Source organism: Pseudorasbora parva, chromosome 9 (assembly GCF_024679245.1).
Source record: "Pseudorasbora parva isolate DD20220531a chromosome 9, ASM2467924v1, whole genome shotgun sequence".
NCBI classification, from domain to species: Eukaryota; Metazoa; Chordata; class Actinopteri; order Cypriniformes; family Gobionidae; genus Pseudorasbora; species Pseudorasbora parva.
In genome coordinates this window covers 27,887,562-27,905,914 of record NC_090180.1, presented here as the reverse complement: position 1 = coordinate 27,905,914, position 18,353 = coordinate 27,887,562, and the positions used below count along the sequence as shown (strand labels likewise).

The 18,353-nt window shown below is 39.1% G+C and overlaps 2 protein-coding genes across 2 annotated transcripts; one reads left to right on the top strand and one right to left on the bottom strand.

Annotated features, from left to right (window-relative positions):
- Positions 1-2,746: 2,746 nt before the first annotated feature.
- On the bottom strand, positions 2,747-14,375 carry LOC137089843 (leucine-rich repeat-containing protein 52). Its single transcript, XM_067453414.1, has 3 exons — positions 14,216-14,375; positions 8,082-8,726; positions 2,747-3,173 (listed from the first exon to the last, which is right to left on the bottom strand). Exons 1-3 carry the CDS (start codon positions 14,373-14,375, stop codon positions 2,887-2,889), a joined length of 1,092 nt encoding a protein of 363 aa, XP_067309515.1. The 3' UTR covers positions 2,747-2,886.
- A 1,113-nt stretch (positions 14,376-15,488) lies between these two features.
- On the top strand, positions 15,489-16,067 carry LOC137089842 (selenoprotein V-like). Its single transcript, XM_067453413.1, has one exon. It carries the CDS (start codon positions 15,489-15,491, stop codon positions 16,065-16,067), a length of 579 nt encoding a protein of 192 aa, XP_067309514.1.
- The last annotated feature ends 2,286 nt before the right edge of the window (positions 16,068-18,353 follow it).

The following is an 18,353-nucleotide window of genomic DNA, read 5'->3' as shown; positions in this document are numbered from 1 at the left end:
GCCGGAAGTGGTTGACTATAAGCTTTATTAATTTGCAGAGTCGCGCCACCTATAGGCGTAATTTTCTTTTATTAGATGAGCTATATTCTTTTCACATCGATTTTGTTTAGATTGATACAATATTTAACAATATTACCTATAAATAAGGTCTGATTTGTCCAAGCCAATTTGTATCATGATATTTTCTGCAGAAAGACCTCAATCATCCCTGAAAATGAATAATATATAGAATATTCTATTATATAGAACATAAATATATACAAAACATAGGGACTTCATCGCAAAGCCCATTTACAAAAAGTAATTAAAAAAAAATCTAGCTTCAAGAAGCTTCAATAATAAAATTAGAAAGAATGTGTGCATAGATTCAGAATTTGTTCAGACAGGGTTTTGAGGCAGCATAATGGTTTAAAGATCTACAACAACAACAACAAAAGTTCATAAACATACATTTACACACAAATTGACCACAATCTGCAACTTTCAGGCGCCATTTTATTTTTTAGCTCAACTGTCACTAAATGGAATCCACAGGCATAGATATCAAAGGCAGTTAAAAGTAGGGTAGGTAGGACTGATCTAAAACACTTTTGTCCAAATTTGTTTACACTTTCTTTATATGTCAATACATAATTAAAAAGTAAGTACTCTAAAAAGGAGAGTATAAAAATCGAGTGACTCTAGACTTTTTAATCTGCAATAAACACCGCTCATTATTTTTGTTCGGGATGAAACAAATGATTGGCTTGGGCGACTGTCACTCTCGCTACCATGGCGACCACCGCTTTCGCTACAGGATCTGCCCACATGCGCGTGCTCGTTTGATTTGAGCAGTTCAAGAGGCAAGAAACCTAGGCAAAATAATGGCAGAGAAAGAGCATTCAAAATTCACAGTGCAGGGTTTTGCAGTCAGCGAAGGCAAACAATGCAAAAAAGGAAGACAGTACGAGAAAAAGCTATGCACAGAAAGTCTTTGGATAAACAAAGAAATCAAACGCAAGTAAATATCTGCGTGGCTTTTCAACGATGGTGAGAACTGAGGGACCTGAAAAACAACTCATTCCTGGCTGTATTTCTGCTGGACAGGTAATCTTTCATTTTGATTTTACATTTTTTTGGTTTATGTTTTCATGAAGCATGTATCACTAGCACATGAAGCTGCCTAATATAGCTAACATAACATTACTTAGCATAAAGTTACAATGTTATACACTTAGCCATTAGTAGAGATGATAAATACTCAATATGCTTAGCTCAAGTTAATCGCCGTTGTGTTGAATTTCGCTAAATTTTTACTTTAGATAACAAAATGCATGTGTAAAAGCTAGTACACCGCATCCAGGAACTTTTTTTTAGAACTAAATTAGCTTTAGCTACAGTCCTAGCCTAATGCTTTCATCATGGAAACTCTTACATGCAAAACACAGTATATGTTATGAATCTTACACGAAATTCATCCGTGTCCACACGTCTGAGGTAAATAATGCGTCTTCCAGCTTTGATTATGTTTACAGTGTGCAATATAGCATGAGTTCATGTTTCGCGTGTAAAAAAACACAGTATTTTTCACACAATTTACTTATCTGTACAGCGCTGTTTCCACTGTCCTAAAAACGACCTGATGATTTCCTTGTTCTATGAAGTCCCTCCTTCAGAAACACGTAACGAGTTCTGATTGGGCCAGCACTTCCCGTGTTGTGATTGGACAGCAGCTTAGCGCACTTTGCCCGGAAAGGTCCCGCCTCTTACCATAACGGGGAGATGCAAGCGCTGAATTCGCGCTCTTCTCCACGTGGAAGAGCAACAACACCACGCCCCCCTTTTTGCGTGTTCTTGTGGGCGGAGGGTTAGTCAACAAACGGTTCTAGTGATGCCATTACATCCGTGCACTTCCTGCTGTAGTCCAAACCGGTCGTTCGCTGTAGGCTTTGAAAGGGAACTTCTGTTAAATAAAATATCTCGCTTGGCATTGAACTTTGAGCTTTATAATTTTACAGGTAATATTCATGCTCTAAAAGCAACATTATACACTAACTAAAATTTGAAAGATGGAATCGCGAAGAACGGGACCTTTAAGGATACATATACAGTGGATACGGAAAGTATTCAGAACCCCTTAAATGTTTCACTTTTTGTTATATTGCTACGGAGCCCCTTACATGACATGAAAGAAAAAAAAGGTAAATAGTGTGCACGATTTACTATTTCGTTCCTTCGATTTATAAATCGTGCGGACGTTATACTAATCCGTTCCCTCGATTTATAAATTGTGCGCACAATTTAGTAAATCGAGGGAACGAATTAGTAAAACGTGCGCACTATTTATAAATCAAGGGAACGAATTAGTAAAACCTGCGCACTATTTATAAATCAAGGGAACGAATTAGTAAAACCTGCGCACTATTTATAAATCAAGGGAACGAAATAGTAAAATGTGCGCATTATTTATAAATAGAGGGAACGAATTAGTAAAACCTGCGCACTATTTATAAATCAAGGGAACGAATTAGTAAAACCTGCGCACTATTTATAAATCAAGGGAACGAAATAGTAAAATGTGCGCACTATTTATAAATCAAGGGAACGAATTAGTAAAACCTGCGCACTATTTATAAATCAAGGGAACGAAATAGTAAAATGTGCGCATTATTTATAAATAGAGGGAACGAAATCGTAAATTGTCCGCACGATTTAGCCTACTAGTTTTTTACTGCATGTCATATCCGGGGCTCCGTATATTGCAGACATTTGCAATATAACATTCCCTTTTTTTATAACATTTTCTGTCAATATGGGGGTGCTGTATGTACGTTCACCTCACTGTCACCTCACTTTTTGTCGTAGTTCTCAGTCAGTAGTCGTTGGGCTGGTATTTCTCAAGTCCCCTTAACCACTTTGTCCTTTTATGCCACTTTTATTTTCCTCTTCGGCCGTATCAACATTTGGTCTAGCCTTCCTCCATATGACACATCGTTGGCAGAGCACTATCACCATGCCGGCTACCCATACCAGTATGGTGCCTACTCCAAAGATGACAAAACCAATGGCCACAAAGAACATGTAGTCCTGGTGACTCAGTCCTGGATGGCATTGTCTTCTCAGCCAAAGGCCCAACTCTGAGAGACGCTGTCCCCGTAAGTATGAAGGACCTTCACACACAGTCTGTCCCTCTTCTAGTCACATAAAACACAATAAAAAAGATTTCATTACCTCCATAAATATTTGTATTGTTGGTATATATTTGATATATTTATAACTTTATAAACATGACAGTCTGACATCATAATCACAGACAAAAAAATTGCACAAACAAGAGTTTATTAAACAATTGAAGGAGTGTGGCATTGTTGGGAGCACACTACCATACTATTCACACTACTTTTATAGTATTCAATATATACTATGTTAAAAAAAACATTTTCCTCATGTTTTGAAAACAAAATACATTTCCCAAAATGTGCAGTGTACATCCAGAGCACATCACATAGAATACTGTCATTGGTTCTATCTCTTCAGTCTGGTCTATTCTTTGTTTTGTGACAGAGACACTCATGTATCGTCTTGTCTTTGTTTAAGTGTATGCTTTTGAGTGTTTTGTTTCATCTGCAGAGCATGGTGTTTGGATCCTGGCACTCCTGTCTAGTTTGCAATGCACTCTTGTCCCGTATTTTTGTGGAGTGCCTGCTTAATGTTTTCATTTGCCAGTTGTTCTTTTGTCATGTCTGTTTCTCTGCCCTGCTCCCGGTTACTGAAGCACTGAGTCTGCCAAGAGCAGTTTTCAAATCCACAGTACTCATCTTGCTGGATCTGTCTGCTGCTTTTGAGACAGTTAACCACCACATCCTCCTATCAACTCTTAAGAAGATGGGCATTTCAGGAACTGCTCTCCAATGGTTCAAGTCACCTCTCAGGTAGGTCCTTCAGGCTCTCGTGGAGAGGTGAGGTGTCTAAGGGTGCGTTTACACTTGTCATGTTTGGTTTCGATTAAAACAAACCCTTGTGTGATTGCTCGGTTAGTTCTGAGTGCTGTTTTGAATGTTTTGAACATTTTATGAGCTCTTTGTGAGTTCTCAGCTGGTAAAAATAAAACCATATACACAAATAAAATAATTGCGTTTAATCCAGCATACAGCATTGTTTTGCGAATTATTCGTCATAAAAGCCAACCAATCAGGTTGTCAATCAATCAATCAACTTTATTTATATAGCGCTTTTACAATCACGATTGTGTCAAAGCAGCTTCACAGTGTCAAACAGGATAATATTGCAACAAAATTAGATTTGGCTGTACAGTCGTACTGGAGAAAACAGTGATGTTATCAGCTTATTTTAATTTATCATATAGCGACAATGTTGGCAGATCTGTATTATAGTTTATAGAATTAATTAAAACCTAATTCATTAATTGTATTTGTATAATTAGTTGATCATTATAACATTTAACTTTGATCATAATTTTAGTGTCCCCAACTGAGCAAGCCAAGCCAAAGGCGACAGTGACAAGGAACCAAAATAAACCTTGGGAGAAACCAGATTCAGTCGGGGTGCCAGTTCTCCTCTGGTCTATTATCACCTATTAACAGGCTTTGCCTTTGGTTTGGTAACTTTAGGTTCGCTGTTAAAAATGCCAGTGTGAACGCTATGCGGAACAGGGGCCCATTCTTTGTACCTCGCTTAATATATCTGAGATGATCTGACAGATCCCAGATCTTTTAATCGTGATAACTGATCTCTGGCTAATTTGGTTCTTCAAACAAATTTGCGGATTGGATTAAAATATCTGGATTAAGTTATCTGAGATCACTGCTCGTGCCTGTGTTCCCTGAAGAGGGCAGATGCATCGCTAATCGGAACCACGATCAACAATGCAGATTGGCTGGCGTCAAGACAACGTAATGACATCATATCATTAAAAAAATCCACCTGGCAAAAAACTTGTCAAAGAAAGAAGAAGAAGAAGAAAAACCACAAATTTCTAGACCTTTATAAGGAAACGACCAAACCAACATAAAAGTTAGATAAATTAAATGTGCACTGTTTTGATGAACATGATTCCCAATTATTTATATTCACGAATTTATAATATTTGTACACACATTGCATTTTTATTTCAATGATGTAATTTAATTTTTAATTCAATTTGAAGCAGATTTTTTTTATGTAACAGTGTTAACTAAAGTTTATTAACAGTCAAGATCAAATTATCTGCATCTCTTGCGCTGCATCAAGCCACTCCCATAATATCCGTCATCACTCACATTAATGCACGACGGAGATTAACTGCACAATGTGTGTAAACCTCCAATACCACTATAAAGTAATTTTTCCATCACAATTCACAAATAAATATCCCAATCAAGTGTGTCTATAGTATTATACGCAAATTTTACACATATTTTCAAATAAACTTTCAAATGTTTCAAATAAACAAATATTATTTTCAAATAAACTTTTATATTTATTACTATTTTAAATTATTATTGCCCCTGGTTCAGTAATGAAGTCTTGTAATAAAGTAGCAGTGGCTGGGACATACCTCAAGATGCAATCTAATCCTGTTTACATGAAATAAGCCTGCTCCCGAGTTTTATGCACAAAATGTAATGGTTTACTTTATGGTTAACTTCATGAGTAGCCCTGGGCATGAGCATTGCTGATTTAAGTGTAAATTAAAGCAGTGGCCTTTGCCATGCTTTCATACATGGATATTATGTTACCATACACACTGACACACTAAATAATTCAAACCCATGGTTGCCCTATATGCTCCAAATGAGTTGTTTAATCGTTGACTTGGCTTTTGTAAGGAGACACGTCTTCTTCTGGTCCAATTCTCTCTTTATTTTACATTCACTAAGTATTTTAGAAATTGCTTTCTCCCTACCCATTTGACCTGCAGTCCCCTCGCATGGTTTGTCTCTTCTTTCATCTTTCTGTCATCCAAAAAGCTCAATATTCAGCCAATATATTGACATGTTGCACTTTCAGAACTTCAGAGTTAATGTTAATGTTGTGGGACTAAGGTCCAGATCAGGCTACAAAGCTAGTAAAAGTTTAAAAAAATAGGCTAGTACAAATAGAGCTAGAGCAGCTTACTGCATAAGGAGAGATTTCTTTGCATTTGATCTTGATTTTTATCTGAATAGTTGCATGTTAATTTGTAGAGAAAAATAATTAGTTGCACTTGAGGTAATACATCTGGGCCAATTAAAAGCAGCAGATGCCTGTATTATTCCTCACAGCATGTTTGTTTTATGTCTATGTGAGTGTTCAGTGTGGGTTTGTACACTAAGAGGCCCTTAGCAGCCTAAATATAACTGGTTATAACTGGACTATGAACATTCCAAAAAGATTATCTTAAACTATATATATATATAGTTCTATATATATATAGAAATAAAAGATTATCTTAAACTATATATATATATATATATATATATATATATATATATATATATATATATATATATATATATATATATATATATATATATATATATATATATATATATATATATATATATGAGAGAGAGAGAGAGAGAGAGAGAGAGAGAGAGAGAGAGAGAGAGAGAGAGAATCTCCATCTGTGCATCCATCCATCCTCTAAGCATCACATACTTGCGGATCAATCAGACGGCCTTTACAAATCCATTGGCAGCTGTTAGTCTATTTTTTCTCCTTTATTAAGCCCTAAAGACTGAAAAGGACTGAGGGATGCTTTCATTGTTAACAGAGGGCTCCTGTGCCCTAATTCTAAAATAGTGTCCAATAACAAGCAAGACTTACTTACAATCAAGAATTAACATAAGCATGTCATTAGATAAGGTTTTCAAATATTTAGAAATTTCATGAAACTTGATTCTTTCTAGTAGTCAACTGATAATCATCACATAAGGAAAGCTGGCACAAACACTATGTCAGTAACCAGTGCTGGGGGTAACACATCACAACGTGAGTTATGTATTACTTTTTTTCAAGTAGATGTACAACAAACAATGTGTAATTGTGATGGTTATTGTAGTTCTAGACTAAATGTGAGCAGGCATTTATTTATTTCACTTGCACAACAACAGATTCGAATGAAAACAGTCAAATGCAAACTCAGAAAATTATACATACCTACAATAATTAAATGTGTTAAATAACATGAATATGTTTGCTAAAGATTGCTGAACTTTCTTCTGCAATTCAGATTGGCGGCAGAACTGCAAGGTTTACATTTGCCAGAAATAGAACATTTGTTATTTGATTTTTGTTATTAAAAACCAATTAAGCAAGCCCTGTCCAGGTGATAAAAAGTTACCCGAAAGTAACGTAATGCATTACGTTCATTAAAGGCTGCCAAGTAACGCAATTAGTTGCTTTTTTTATGACGTAACACAATATTGTAATGCATTACTTTTTAATGTAGGCTAACTTTCCCCAACACTATAAGTAACTATGTTTTTTGACAACACTACAATAAAAATATTCTCTGGATTGAATGGTATCAGCTTGGCGTATAGCATTTACTAAAAAATCTGTGGAAATGTATCTCTAATTCAGCAGTCTATAACTACATTTAATATATTTGAATGTGGGAGACTGTGCACTGAAAAAAACTGAGAAAAACTCACAGTCTGAAATTTATCAAATTGGATTTTTAAGTTATTTCAACTTAGATTATGTTAAACTGACTTTTAAAAATCAGTTACATCTTGTATAACTCATAAAAAAAGTTTAACATTTTTTAACTTATTTTGATACAGTTAATACAATGTAAAAACACATGTCATAACTTATTAAAGTTATTTTTTTATTTTAATTTTTTTTACAGTATGGAGTGTTTTAACATCACTAGTTTAATTAATGAACAACAGAGCTGACATGACCACTGCTTTCCTGGGTGACAGTATTATAAAACTCTGTCACACACACACACACACACACACACACACACGCACACGCACACAAAATGAGTTACAGATGCTAAAACAAAACCTATCTATCTACCTATATAGTTCTGTATAATGTTGTTATAATTATTATTATTTTTTAAATGACATCGATCCAAACTGGTGTAACCTACATCTATAGCCTACCTTGGAATTTAAAGGTGTCAGTGTGCATCCATACGCAGAGCTCTTCTGTGTCGCAGACGCACAGCCACGGGTTCCCGCTCAGCCCGAGAGACCGGAGCCCGCCTAGTGCCATGAGGGAACTCACATTGAGTCTGCTCAGATTGTTTCTGCTGATGTCTAGCACCTGAAGAGCACTGGTATGCGAAAAGGACTGAGGGTGAAACTCTGACAGCATGGGGTTATCTGTCAGTCTCAACATCACCAGGCTCTCCAGCGCTCTGAAGGTCTGCTCCTCAATTTTACCAAAGGAATTGAAGGACAAGTCCAGATATTCCAACTTTCTCAGGTTCCCAAACGTGGATTCAGATATGTGTGTGAGAGAATTATTGCTGCAGTCCAGATACATAAGGTCAGAAAGGAAATTGAGCTCGAGCGCAGGTAAATCAGAGATTCGGTTGTTGGACAGGATGAGCTGGCGGGTGGTCAGCGGGAGTCCTGTTGGGAATCTGTGGAGATCTTGTTCGGCACACTGGACAACATGCTGGTCATCACACACACAGCACTCTGGGCAGCCTGAAGGAATTGAGGACACAACATTCACCAAAAGCACTAGAAATATCTCTGTGGATTCCCATACATATGCTGTGGCTGCGAGCTTCATGAAGCCTTCACAGGTTATGGATATGCCAAAGAAGTTCCACAGAGAAAACAAGACCCTCTGATGTCCCCTCAGTGTAAGTGAGTGAGTGAAAGAAAGAGAGAGAGAGAGAGAGAGAGAGAGAGAGAGAGAGAGAGAGAGAGAGAGTGGCAGCGATTTTTCCTTTCATCATTGTAGGACAGATGTATTCCTGCTGTGTCAGTATGTAATTATGTAAAGATGACGTTTAAAATAGTTTAGTACGCATGTGTCAGGAGTTCTCAGACAAGTAATAATTTCAGGAGCTCTAGGAAAGTGATCAATTTATGATACCATTTTCTACAAATGTTTTGATTTAATGACTTTTAATATATCAAGCTGTATATAACCATCAAGAAAAAAGGATGAGGATGTGAACGCTTATAAAAGTTCAAATCATGTCATGTCACCCCCTCTGACTGCTCCACGGCTCGCTTGCTCATACACAACTCAACATTACCGGTAACATACCGGTAATTCCAGCTAATCAGAGACGAGACTGCTAAATTCTGATAGGCTGGCTTAGCAACCTCTCACAAGACTCCCTGCATTACTCTACAGCAGACAAGGAAATATACATGGAAAATCAAATTTAACACTGTTATAAAGTCTTGGACATTTATTTCCAAGTTACATCATTATGTATATACTCAGAATGACAAATATAGCTACATTGGATGGTAGGTTAGTATGCACATTGAAATACAGGCTTGTTCTTCCTCACTGCAAAAATACCTAGTTATGTGGGTAACAATTACACATATGCAAATATAACAGTAAGTGAAAATCTTGGGTGTGTAAACCACAAGTAGTGTCTGGTGTCAAACCCAAGAGCTTCACTTGATGTTATATTTGTATGTATGTAATGGTTACCCACATAAAAATTTTTATTTATTTATTTTTTATTTATTTATTTTATTTATTTATTTTTCCCAATGAGGAAGAAGCCTGCATTCCAATGTGCACAATATACATCCTAAATAGTATGTAAAATGAGTAATCCAATCTTTTTAGCACAATCAATTTATTATTATTTTTTAAAGAACATCTGTCATGAATGTTTTTGTTTAAATAAATTCAAGAATGTGAAGTATATTTATTATTATTTTACTGTTTTTACATTGCATTTCTATGTTTATTTGATGGCTTTTATTTTTAAATATTCAGAGGTCGTTTTTGTTCACATTCATTCATTAATAAAGGCGAAAAGTCTGTCTATTTTTATTTCTGAAAATGCGTAACATTAGAGACCCTAAATAACTTAAAAATAACTTGGAAGATCGTTAAGAAGAACTATTATTTACTTGATACGATTTGATATTAATTTAGAAAATAAATAAATAATAATAATAATAATGCATTTTATTTAATGGTGCCTTTCATGACACCCAAGGTCACCTCACAATGAAATTACAGAACACTACATAAAACACACAACGAACACTCCACATATACAGAACAAGTGCAGTCAAGACTCAATAAAAAAAAAGCCTGTATAAAAAGATATGTCTTAAGATGCGTTTTAAAAGTCAATCACTGTTACAAACATCAAGAGGAAGGGAGTTCCATTAGGGGGGGGCAGCATAACTAAATTGTCCGGCACCCATGGTAGTTAGTCGAATCTGAGGTACCAAAAGAGAAATTGAAGATGAAGATCTGAGAGCACGTGATGGAGTGTAAACATGGAGAAGTTGAGTAAGGTATTCGGGTGCAAGATTATGAAGTGCCTTGTAAGCAAGTAGCAAGATCTTAAATTCAAATCAATATTTTACTGGAAGCCAGTGCAATTGCTGAAGAACTGGTGAAATGTGCTTAAAAGACGGTGATCTAGAAAGAACACGTGCTGCAGAATTTTGAATCAACTGAAGCTTATGTAGCAATTTCAAGGGAACACCTGTGAGAAGAGCACTGCAATAGTCTATACGTGAAGTGACTAATACATGAAAAAAAGGACGGAGACAATTACACAAATGGAAGTATGCAGTCCGTGTGATATTATTAATATGAGTGTCAAAAGATAGTGTGCTATCCATGATAACACCCAAACTTTTAACCTGTGAGGAAGGACAGATTGCGCTATTGTCAATGTACGGATGTACATGTACAATGTACAAAGAAAAACCATTAGATTTTGATGAAACGGATCTAGTGCCAACAAGTAAAGCCTCGGTTTTGTTACCATTTAGCTTCAAAAAGTTCACTGTAAGCCAATCTTTAATTTCACCTAAACAGCTGGTCAACGATAGTGGGGGAAACGAATCAGATGGTTTGGCAGACAGGTAAAGTTGGGTGTCATCCGCATAACAATGAAAATTAATACCACTTTTTTTTTTCAAAATGGAACCAAGAGGAAGCAAATAAATAATAAAAAGAAATTGGCCCAAAACAGGACCCTGGGGAACACTAGAAGTGACTGTAGATGTTCTTGATTTAAAACTTTTTTATTGAATATGCTGAGTGCGTCCAGAAAGATATGACCCAAACCAAGACAGAGCCGTGCCAGCAATCCCAAAAGACACTAACCTATCGGGAAGAATCTTATGTGAAACAATATCAAAGGCAGCGCTCAAGTCAAGAAGGACAAGTATAGTTAACAGCCCAGAGTCAGCTGCCAGGAATAAATCATTGATTATTCTGACAAGAGCAGTCTCAGTGCTGTGATGAGAACGGAAGCCAGATTTAAATGGTACATACAAATTATTATTTGAGAGATATTCATGAATTTGAATTGAAACACACTTTTCCACTACCTTAGAGATAAATGGTAAATTTGAAATTGGATGGAAATTATCAAAATTAAGTGGATCAGGCCCTGGTTTCTTAATTATGGGAGTTATAATAGCAGATTTAAGAGATGGAGGTACTGATCCATAACTAAGTGGAGCATGAACAATTTAAGTAATCAGTGGAGACAGGGCTGGTAAACATGCTTTCACTAAAACAGTTGGTAGAGGGTCTTACTGACAAGTCAAAGATTTAGATTTATTTATCAGATTCACTATCTTTAAAGTAGTTGGTAGAGTAAAGGTAGAGAAAACAGAGTTGGGAGGTGCATGAGAAATAAATTGACAGGAGTCATGATAGAAAGTACCAGTAAGTAATTGCTGATGTACATTATTAACCTTAGACTCAAAAAAACCTCATAAAGCGATCACATAATTCTGTGGAATACACATCAGATGGCAAAGAATCAGGAGGTCGCAGAATATTGTTTACCACAGAGAAAAGAGACCTGGGATTTCCATTACTTACTTCAATTATGTTGGAGTAGGGATCAGATTTCGCTTTGGACAGTGCATTTTTGTACATTTGAATATGTTCAGCATACATTTCTTTATGAACAGTAAGGCCAGATCTAACACACAACCTCTCTAACCTATGGCCTTTAGATTTTCTTAGATATGCCCTTTAGTGTGAGTGGGCAGATGTAACGGAGGCCAGCTAGTAGTAGTTGCTGTGCAAGTAAACCTCAGCCTTTAGCCTCCTTGTTAGAATGTCTGACTCTCATGCCGGCGAACGGGGTTCGAGTCCCGGTCCGAACAGAAGGGGTTACATTGGTGCCATGACCCGGATGGGAGTGAAGTTTAGGGGGGTGAGTGTAACGGAGGCCAGCTAGTAGTAGTTGCTGTGTGAGTAAACCTCGTTCCTCTGACCTCAAAAGACGCTCTATCGTCTGACGCTAGAGGTTGCAGCCTTTAGCCTCCTTGTTAGAGCGCCCGACTCTCATGCCCGCGGATCAGGCTTCGAGTCCCGGTCCGAACAGAAGGGGTTACACAGAGTGTTAAATTGTTGCATACCAAAGCAATCCAAACATGATAAAAATTCACTTGTAAGTGCATTACTGACATTATCTACATGAATGTTTAAATCACCCAACATAATAACATTTGGAGACATGGAATATAGATAAGTCAAGAGTTCTGAGAGTTCAGTTATAAAGGCATTATTGCTTTTTGGAGGACAGTAAATGGTTGTGAGGATGGTAGGAATTGCTAGCCTGACAAGCCAGACCCACATCAAGATGTTTGGTCTGGAAACTCACCGTTGACAGGGCTCAATCTGAGGGGCGGGATAAACGGTTGTCTTTCAAACTCCCTCTGCACGTGATAGGATAGCGCTACCACCAACCAGAGCAACGAAGGTGAAGCAGAGCTTGTTGATAGATTAAACATTCGCCGTATCTGGTCAGCAAAACTCATCTTCATCATCTGAACACATCTTCCCTTTTTAAGAATTACTTCAGTGCCGTTCTTTGTTCTTTTCTCAGAGAAAAGCTTAAAGCTCCTCGCGGTCAAAGCTGATTCGAAAGACCGCAATCTCATCTCTGATTGGCTGAAATTATGTCATATTGTAACAGTGAGTTGTGTTGAGCAAGCGAGCAGTCAGAGCGGGTATCGGAGCGAAAGCAAACGGGGCGTTGCACGTGAAATATAACGTCGTCGCACATCCAAATAAGCTTATTTTAAATGCAAAATTGATTTTCGTTCGCTCGTTTGCAAGACAAACATTTCTCTGCAAAACTCAGTTCACGTGTGCGCAAAATGCCCTTTCGCGCTTTAAATATGATCTTGCCCGCGCAGAATTGTGGCAGAATAGTAACCCCATAGGTTTAGGGATCAGGATTGGGTGTAGGCAATTGTTATTGTAATTTGGCATGGCCAATGAAATGTTTAGGATTGGCTGCAGGGCGGGATTTCCGGTGAACTGGTTTGGGTGAAGAAAAAAAATCACGCAATTACAACATGGCATGAATGCAACTTCCTACTTGTACCATGTGACTGCTGTACCACCTGAACACTGCAGATTAATTTAGGCATTGATTAAGTTGCCATAGAAATAGACTTCCTGTTCGAGGACGTGAACAGCTCCGAATACAACGTCACGTTGTTATTGACACAGTGTGAACGCAGCATCTGACACCCCACTGAATTGATAATGCGCTGCACATATGTACTTTATTTTTGATTGAAATAATTTAAGTGTGAATTTGTATAATCCCCTTTTCATTAGTTGTTCCTTTAAATGTATAGTTATTATATAGCCTCGCATTATCATGTAATCAGTTGTGCAGTGGAAATTACCCTAAAACACCAGCTAGTGTCTAACCTACACTAATACTGTTATATCGGATCTGCCGTAACTGCACTGGGGTGAATATATGTCTAAGCCACACCACCCTGCTCAAACAGTTCCATGTGTCAATTCAACACATAGCCTACTGTTGCCATTTAGGTTTGTCTAGAAGTAACAAAGTAACAAGAATGGAGCCATCTCTGGTCAGGGGTTAGAGCCTTCACTGGACTCTGGTCAGGGGCTAGATCTGATGTGCGTGTGGCCCAGATACACATAGCAGCCACATAAGGCAAAGACCATCTCTTTAATCACATCAGGGCAGACAGGAAGGGGAGGTTCTGGAATTTTTCTCACACTGGAATGGACTCAGGAAGTTCTCTCACAGGATGTTTTTTTACACTGAAACCTCTCTCAGTCAGGATCTTTATGAGGTAGTCAAGTAAGGTCACGGCCAGCCAAGTCCAGATGGAAGATGGCATGAGACGGGCCAAGGTGTAACCCTTGTAGATGGGCACAGTGTGGGTGAAACCATCACCAGACTCCATCTTTACTGCTGCTAGACCCATAGTTATAGGTCAGTTCTTTTGCCACCGTTGTTTACAGCAGAGATGAAACAGGATCTAAAAGTGCAGCAGTTTTTATTCACAAATAAACTCAAAACGTTACAAAACTCACAAACTGGAAAATAACAACCAACTAAGCATGACAAAGAACTGACAATGAACAGGAAGACTCACAGGGCTTAAATACACTTCAAACTAAGGAACTATTGAAACGAATTAACTAGACACACCTGAACTAAAACTCTAATCAAATCAGACACAGTGGTTACAAACTGATAGGGGACAGAAGTAATTAACAGAAGAAGAAAACCAACCTAGAAACAGTCATGAACACACTCAAAATGTGACAATAGGGCCCCATTCCTATATTTTTTCTGGGGCCCCCAAATCACCAAATCCACCCAATCCAATGTGTGAACACAAAATCATGCACAAAATCTGTCACATTGTATTTGTTTGAAATGTTCCTTTCTTCAATTTCCAACCACTCATTTGTTTCCATGGTAACTGTCAGCTCTTTGGTTTTACAATTTTGCATTAATTCACTGTTTATAGATGTTTGGATGCATATTTTGGTGGGGTTCTGCCCCACCTGCCAAGAACAGAGGAGCCACGGTTGATACATCGTTACAGATTACTGGACATTACAAGGTAAAACAAACTGAAGAACAGCTTCTCCTCTCCCTCTGGCAAGATGGTAATCATCTGGAGCGGTATGTGGAGGAGTTTGTAGACGGGACTGGATGAGAAGATTATTCGATTTCTGTCTCCTGGGCATTAATTGTCCTTGGTCTAGTTTGTTGTTAGTCGAGTTCGTTGTTGAAGAAGTTAAGGAATATAAGAACAACTCTCTTCAAGTCCTATCTTGAAAGTGCTTGTGTGCTCCAACTCACCCAAGCCTGGAACCAAACCCCTCACATCCCTTAACATCGAGACCATCTCAGCTCCAGAGTCCAAGGGTGAAAGAAATTCCCCAGTCCGCCCTTCCTGTCAGCCCTGGAGGGATAGAAGAAACCAATTATCTGGATGCCTTATGTGTGTTAGGTCACACAAACAGCCACTCCAGCCCCTCACCTGAGTCTAGTGATAGATCCAGCCCCTGACCTGAGTCCAGTGATGGCTACAGCCCCTGACCTGAGTCCAGTGATGACTCCAGCCCCTGACCTGAGTCCAGTGATGGCTACAGCCCCTGACCTGAGTCCAGTGATGACTCCAGCCCCTGACCTAAGTCCAGTGATGGCTCTAGCCCCTGACCTGAGTCCAGTGATGGCTCTAGCCCCTGGCCTGAGTCCAGTGATGGCTCCAGCCCCTTACCTGAGTACAGTGATGACTCCAGCCCCTGACCTGAGTCTAGTGATAGATCCAGCCCCTGACCTGAGTCCAGTGATGGCTCCAGCCCCTGACCTGAGTCTAGTGATAGATCCAGCCCCTGACCTGAGTTCAGTGATGACTCCAGCCCCTGACCTGAGTCCAGTGATGGCTCTAGCCTCAGTGATGGCTCTAGCCCCTGACCTGAGTCCAGTGATGACTCCAGCCACTGACTTGAGTCCAGTGATGGCTCTAGCCCCAGTAATCGCTTCAGCCCCTGACCTGAGTCTAGTGATAGATCCAGCCCCTGACCTGAGTCCAGTGATTACTCCAGCCCCTGACCTGAGTCCAGTGATGACTCTAGCCTCTAATTATGACTCTAATTAATTCTATAAACTATAATACTGATCTGCCAACATTGTCGCTATATGATAAATTAAAATAAGCTGATAACATCACTGTTTTCTCCAGTACGACTGTACAGCCAAATCTAATTTTGTCGCAATATTATCCTGTTTGACACTGTGAAGCTGCTTTGACACAATTGTGATTGTAAAAGCGCTATATACATAAAGTTGATTGATTGATTGATTGATTGATCTAGCCCCTGGCCTGAGTCCAGTGATGGCTCCAGCCCCTGACCTGAGTCCAGTGATGACTCCAGCCCCTGACCTGAGTTCAGTGATGGCTCTAGCCCCTGACCTGAATCCAGTGATGGCTCTAGCACCTGACCTGAGTCCAGTGATGGCTCCAGCCCCTGACCTGAGTCCAGTGATGACTCCAGCCCCTGACCTGAGTCCAGTGATGGCTCTAGCCCCTGAACTGAGTCCAGTGATGGCTCAACCCCCTGGCCTGAGTCCAGTGATGGCTCCAGCCCCTGACCTGAGTCTAGTGATAGCTCCAGCCCCAGACCTGAGTCCAGTGATGGCTCCAGCCCCTGACCTGAGTCCAGTGATGACTCCAGCCCCTGACCTGAGTCCACAAATGGCTCCAGCCCCTGACCTGAGTCCAGTGATGGCTCCAGCCCCTGACCTGAGTCCAGTGATGACTCCAGCCCCTGACCAGAGTCCACAAATGACTCCAGCCCCTGACCTGAGTACACAAATGACTCCAGCCCCTGACCTGATTCCAGTGATGACTCCAGACCCTGACCTGAGTCCTCAAATGGCTCCAGCCTCTGATCTGAGTTCAGTGAGGGCTCCATCCCCTGACCTGGGTCCAGTGATGGCTCCAGCCACTGACCAGAGTCCAGTCATTGCTCCAGCCCCTGACCTGAGTCCAGTGATGGCTCCAGCCCCTGACCTGAGTCCAGTGATGGCTCCAGCCACTGACCAGAGTCCAGTCCAGTAATGGTCAGCTCCAGTCTCTTGGTATGCTCCAGCCCATGTGATGACTTTCCAGGCCATTAACCTACTCCAGACTCTGAACCAGCTCATGAGCCTGCTCCAGCGTCCTCTCCAGTCAATAAACCCACAGCACCTCCCAAGAAAGTTTGGGGGGAGGGTGCTTCTGTGCAAAAATACAAGTGACATTTTAGGTTTTACAGATTTAACTTAAAATTACTGTAAAAAACAAACATATTTCTTTAACTAATATAATATAATAACATTATATCAGTTAATGAAATGTTTTTTTTTACAGTTTATTTCTACCAACCACAGCTGCCGTTTTTTTCTATCTTGTTACAGTGTGGAATATTTGCCAGCGAATATAATATTTTCATTAAGATCAGTAGCTGCACGTGACTCGATTTAAAACAAATGCAACATGGGTCAAACTCAGGTCACAAAGGGTTAATTGTGCATTCAAGTCCTCATGGGATGTTCATATTTATGAGGTAAGAATTTGTGTTTACAACATCATGTGCATTCCAATCTCTTTGGTCGGAGCAAGATGGAGCTAGGTGTACCTTCTTTTAATGAATCTCATGAAAGTACAGAAAGGTTTGTTAACTCTGCTTATAGAAAATGAAGAACAAAGAATGCACATTATGAGTTTTAATCTTTATGTTCTTAATGAACCTATGTAGCCACTGCAAACTGTATCTTTATACATTAGACTAATTGTTATATTACAATCAATGCTAGCTTACATTGTTGGAAATGACAAAGCCTGAGTGTCACTGCTAAAAGTTGCATCCATTGATTCCACTGTGTTTCTCACTGACACGCCCCTAACTCGTACAGATCGGGGCTTAAAGGGTTAGTTCACCCAAAATGAAATTTATGTCATTAATTAATCTCCCTAATGTCGTTCCAAACCTGTAAGACTGCAGTTCATCTTCGGAACACAGTTTAAGATATTTTATATTTAGTCTGAGAGCATATGCAAGTGTATGCACCTATACTGTCCATGTCAATAAGGTAATAAACACATCATCAAAGTAGTCAATATGTGACATCACTTAGTTAATTAGAATCTCTTGAAGCATCGAAAATACATTTTGGTACAAAAATCACAAAAACTACGACTTTATCCAGTCCTCAAATAAAGATTCAAACAGTCATGAATCAGCGGATTGATTCATTATTCGGATCGCCAATGTCATGTGATGAATCATGAATCAAAATCCGAAATTCCCACTGGTGTTTACGACTTCGTAGTGGCATTCATGTTCATGTGACTTGAATGCACCAAAATTCTAGCCAGCTCTAGCACACCTGCCTTGCAGTA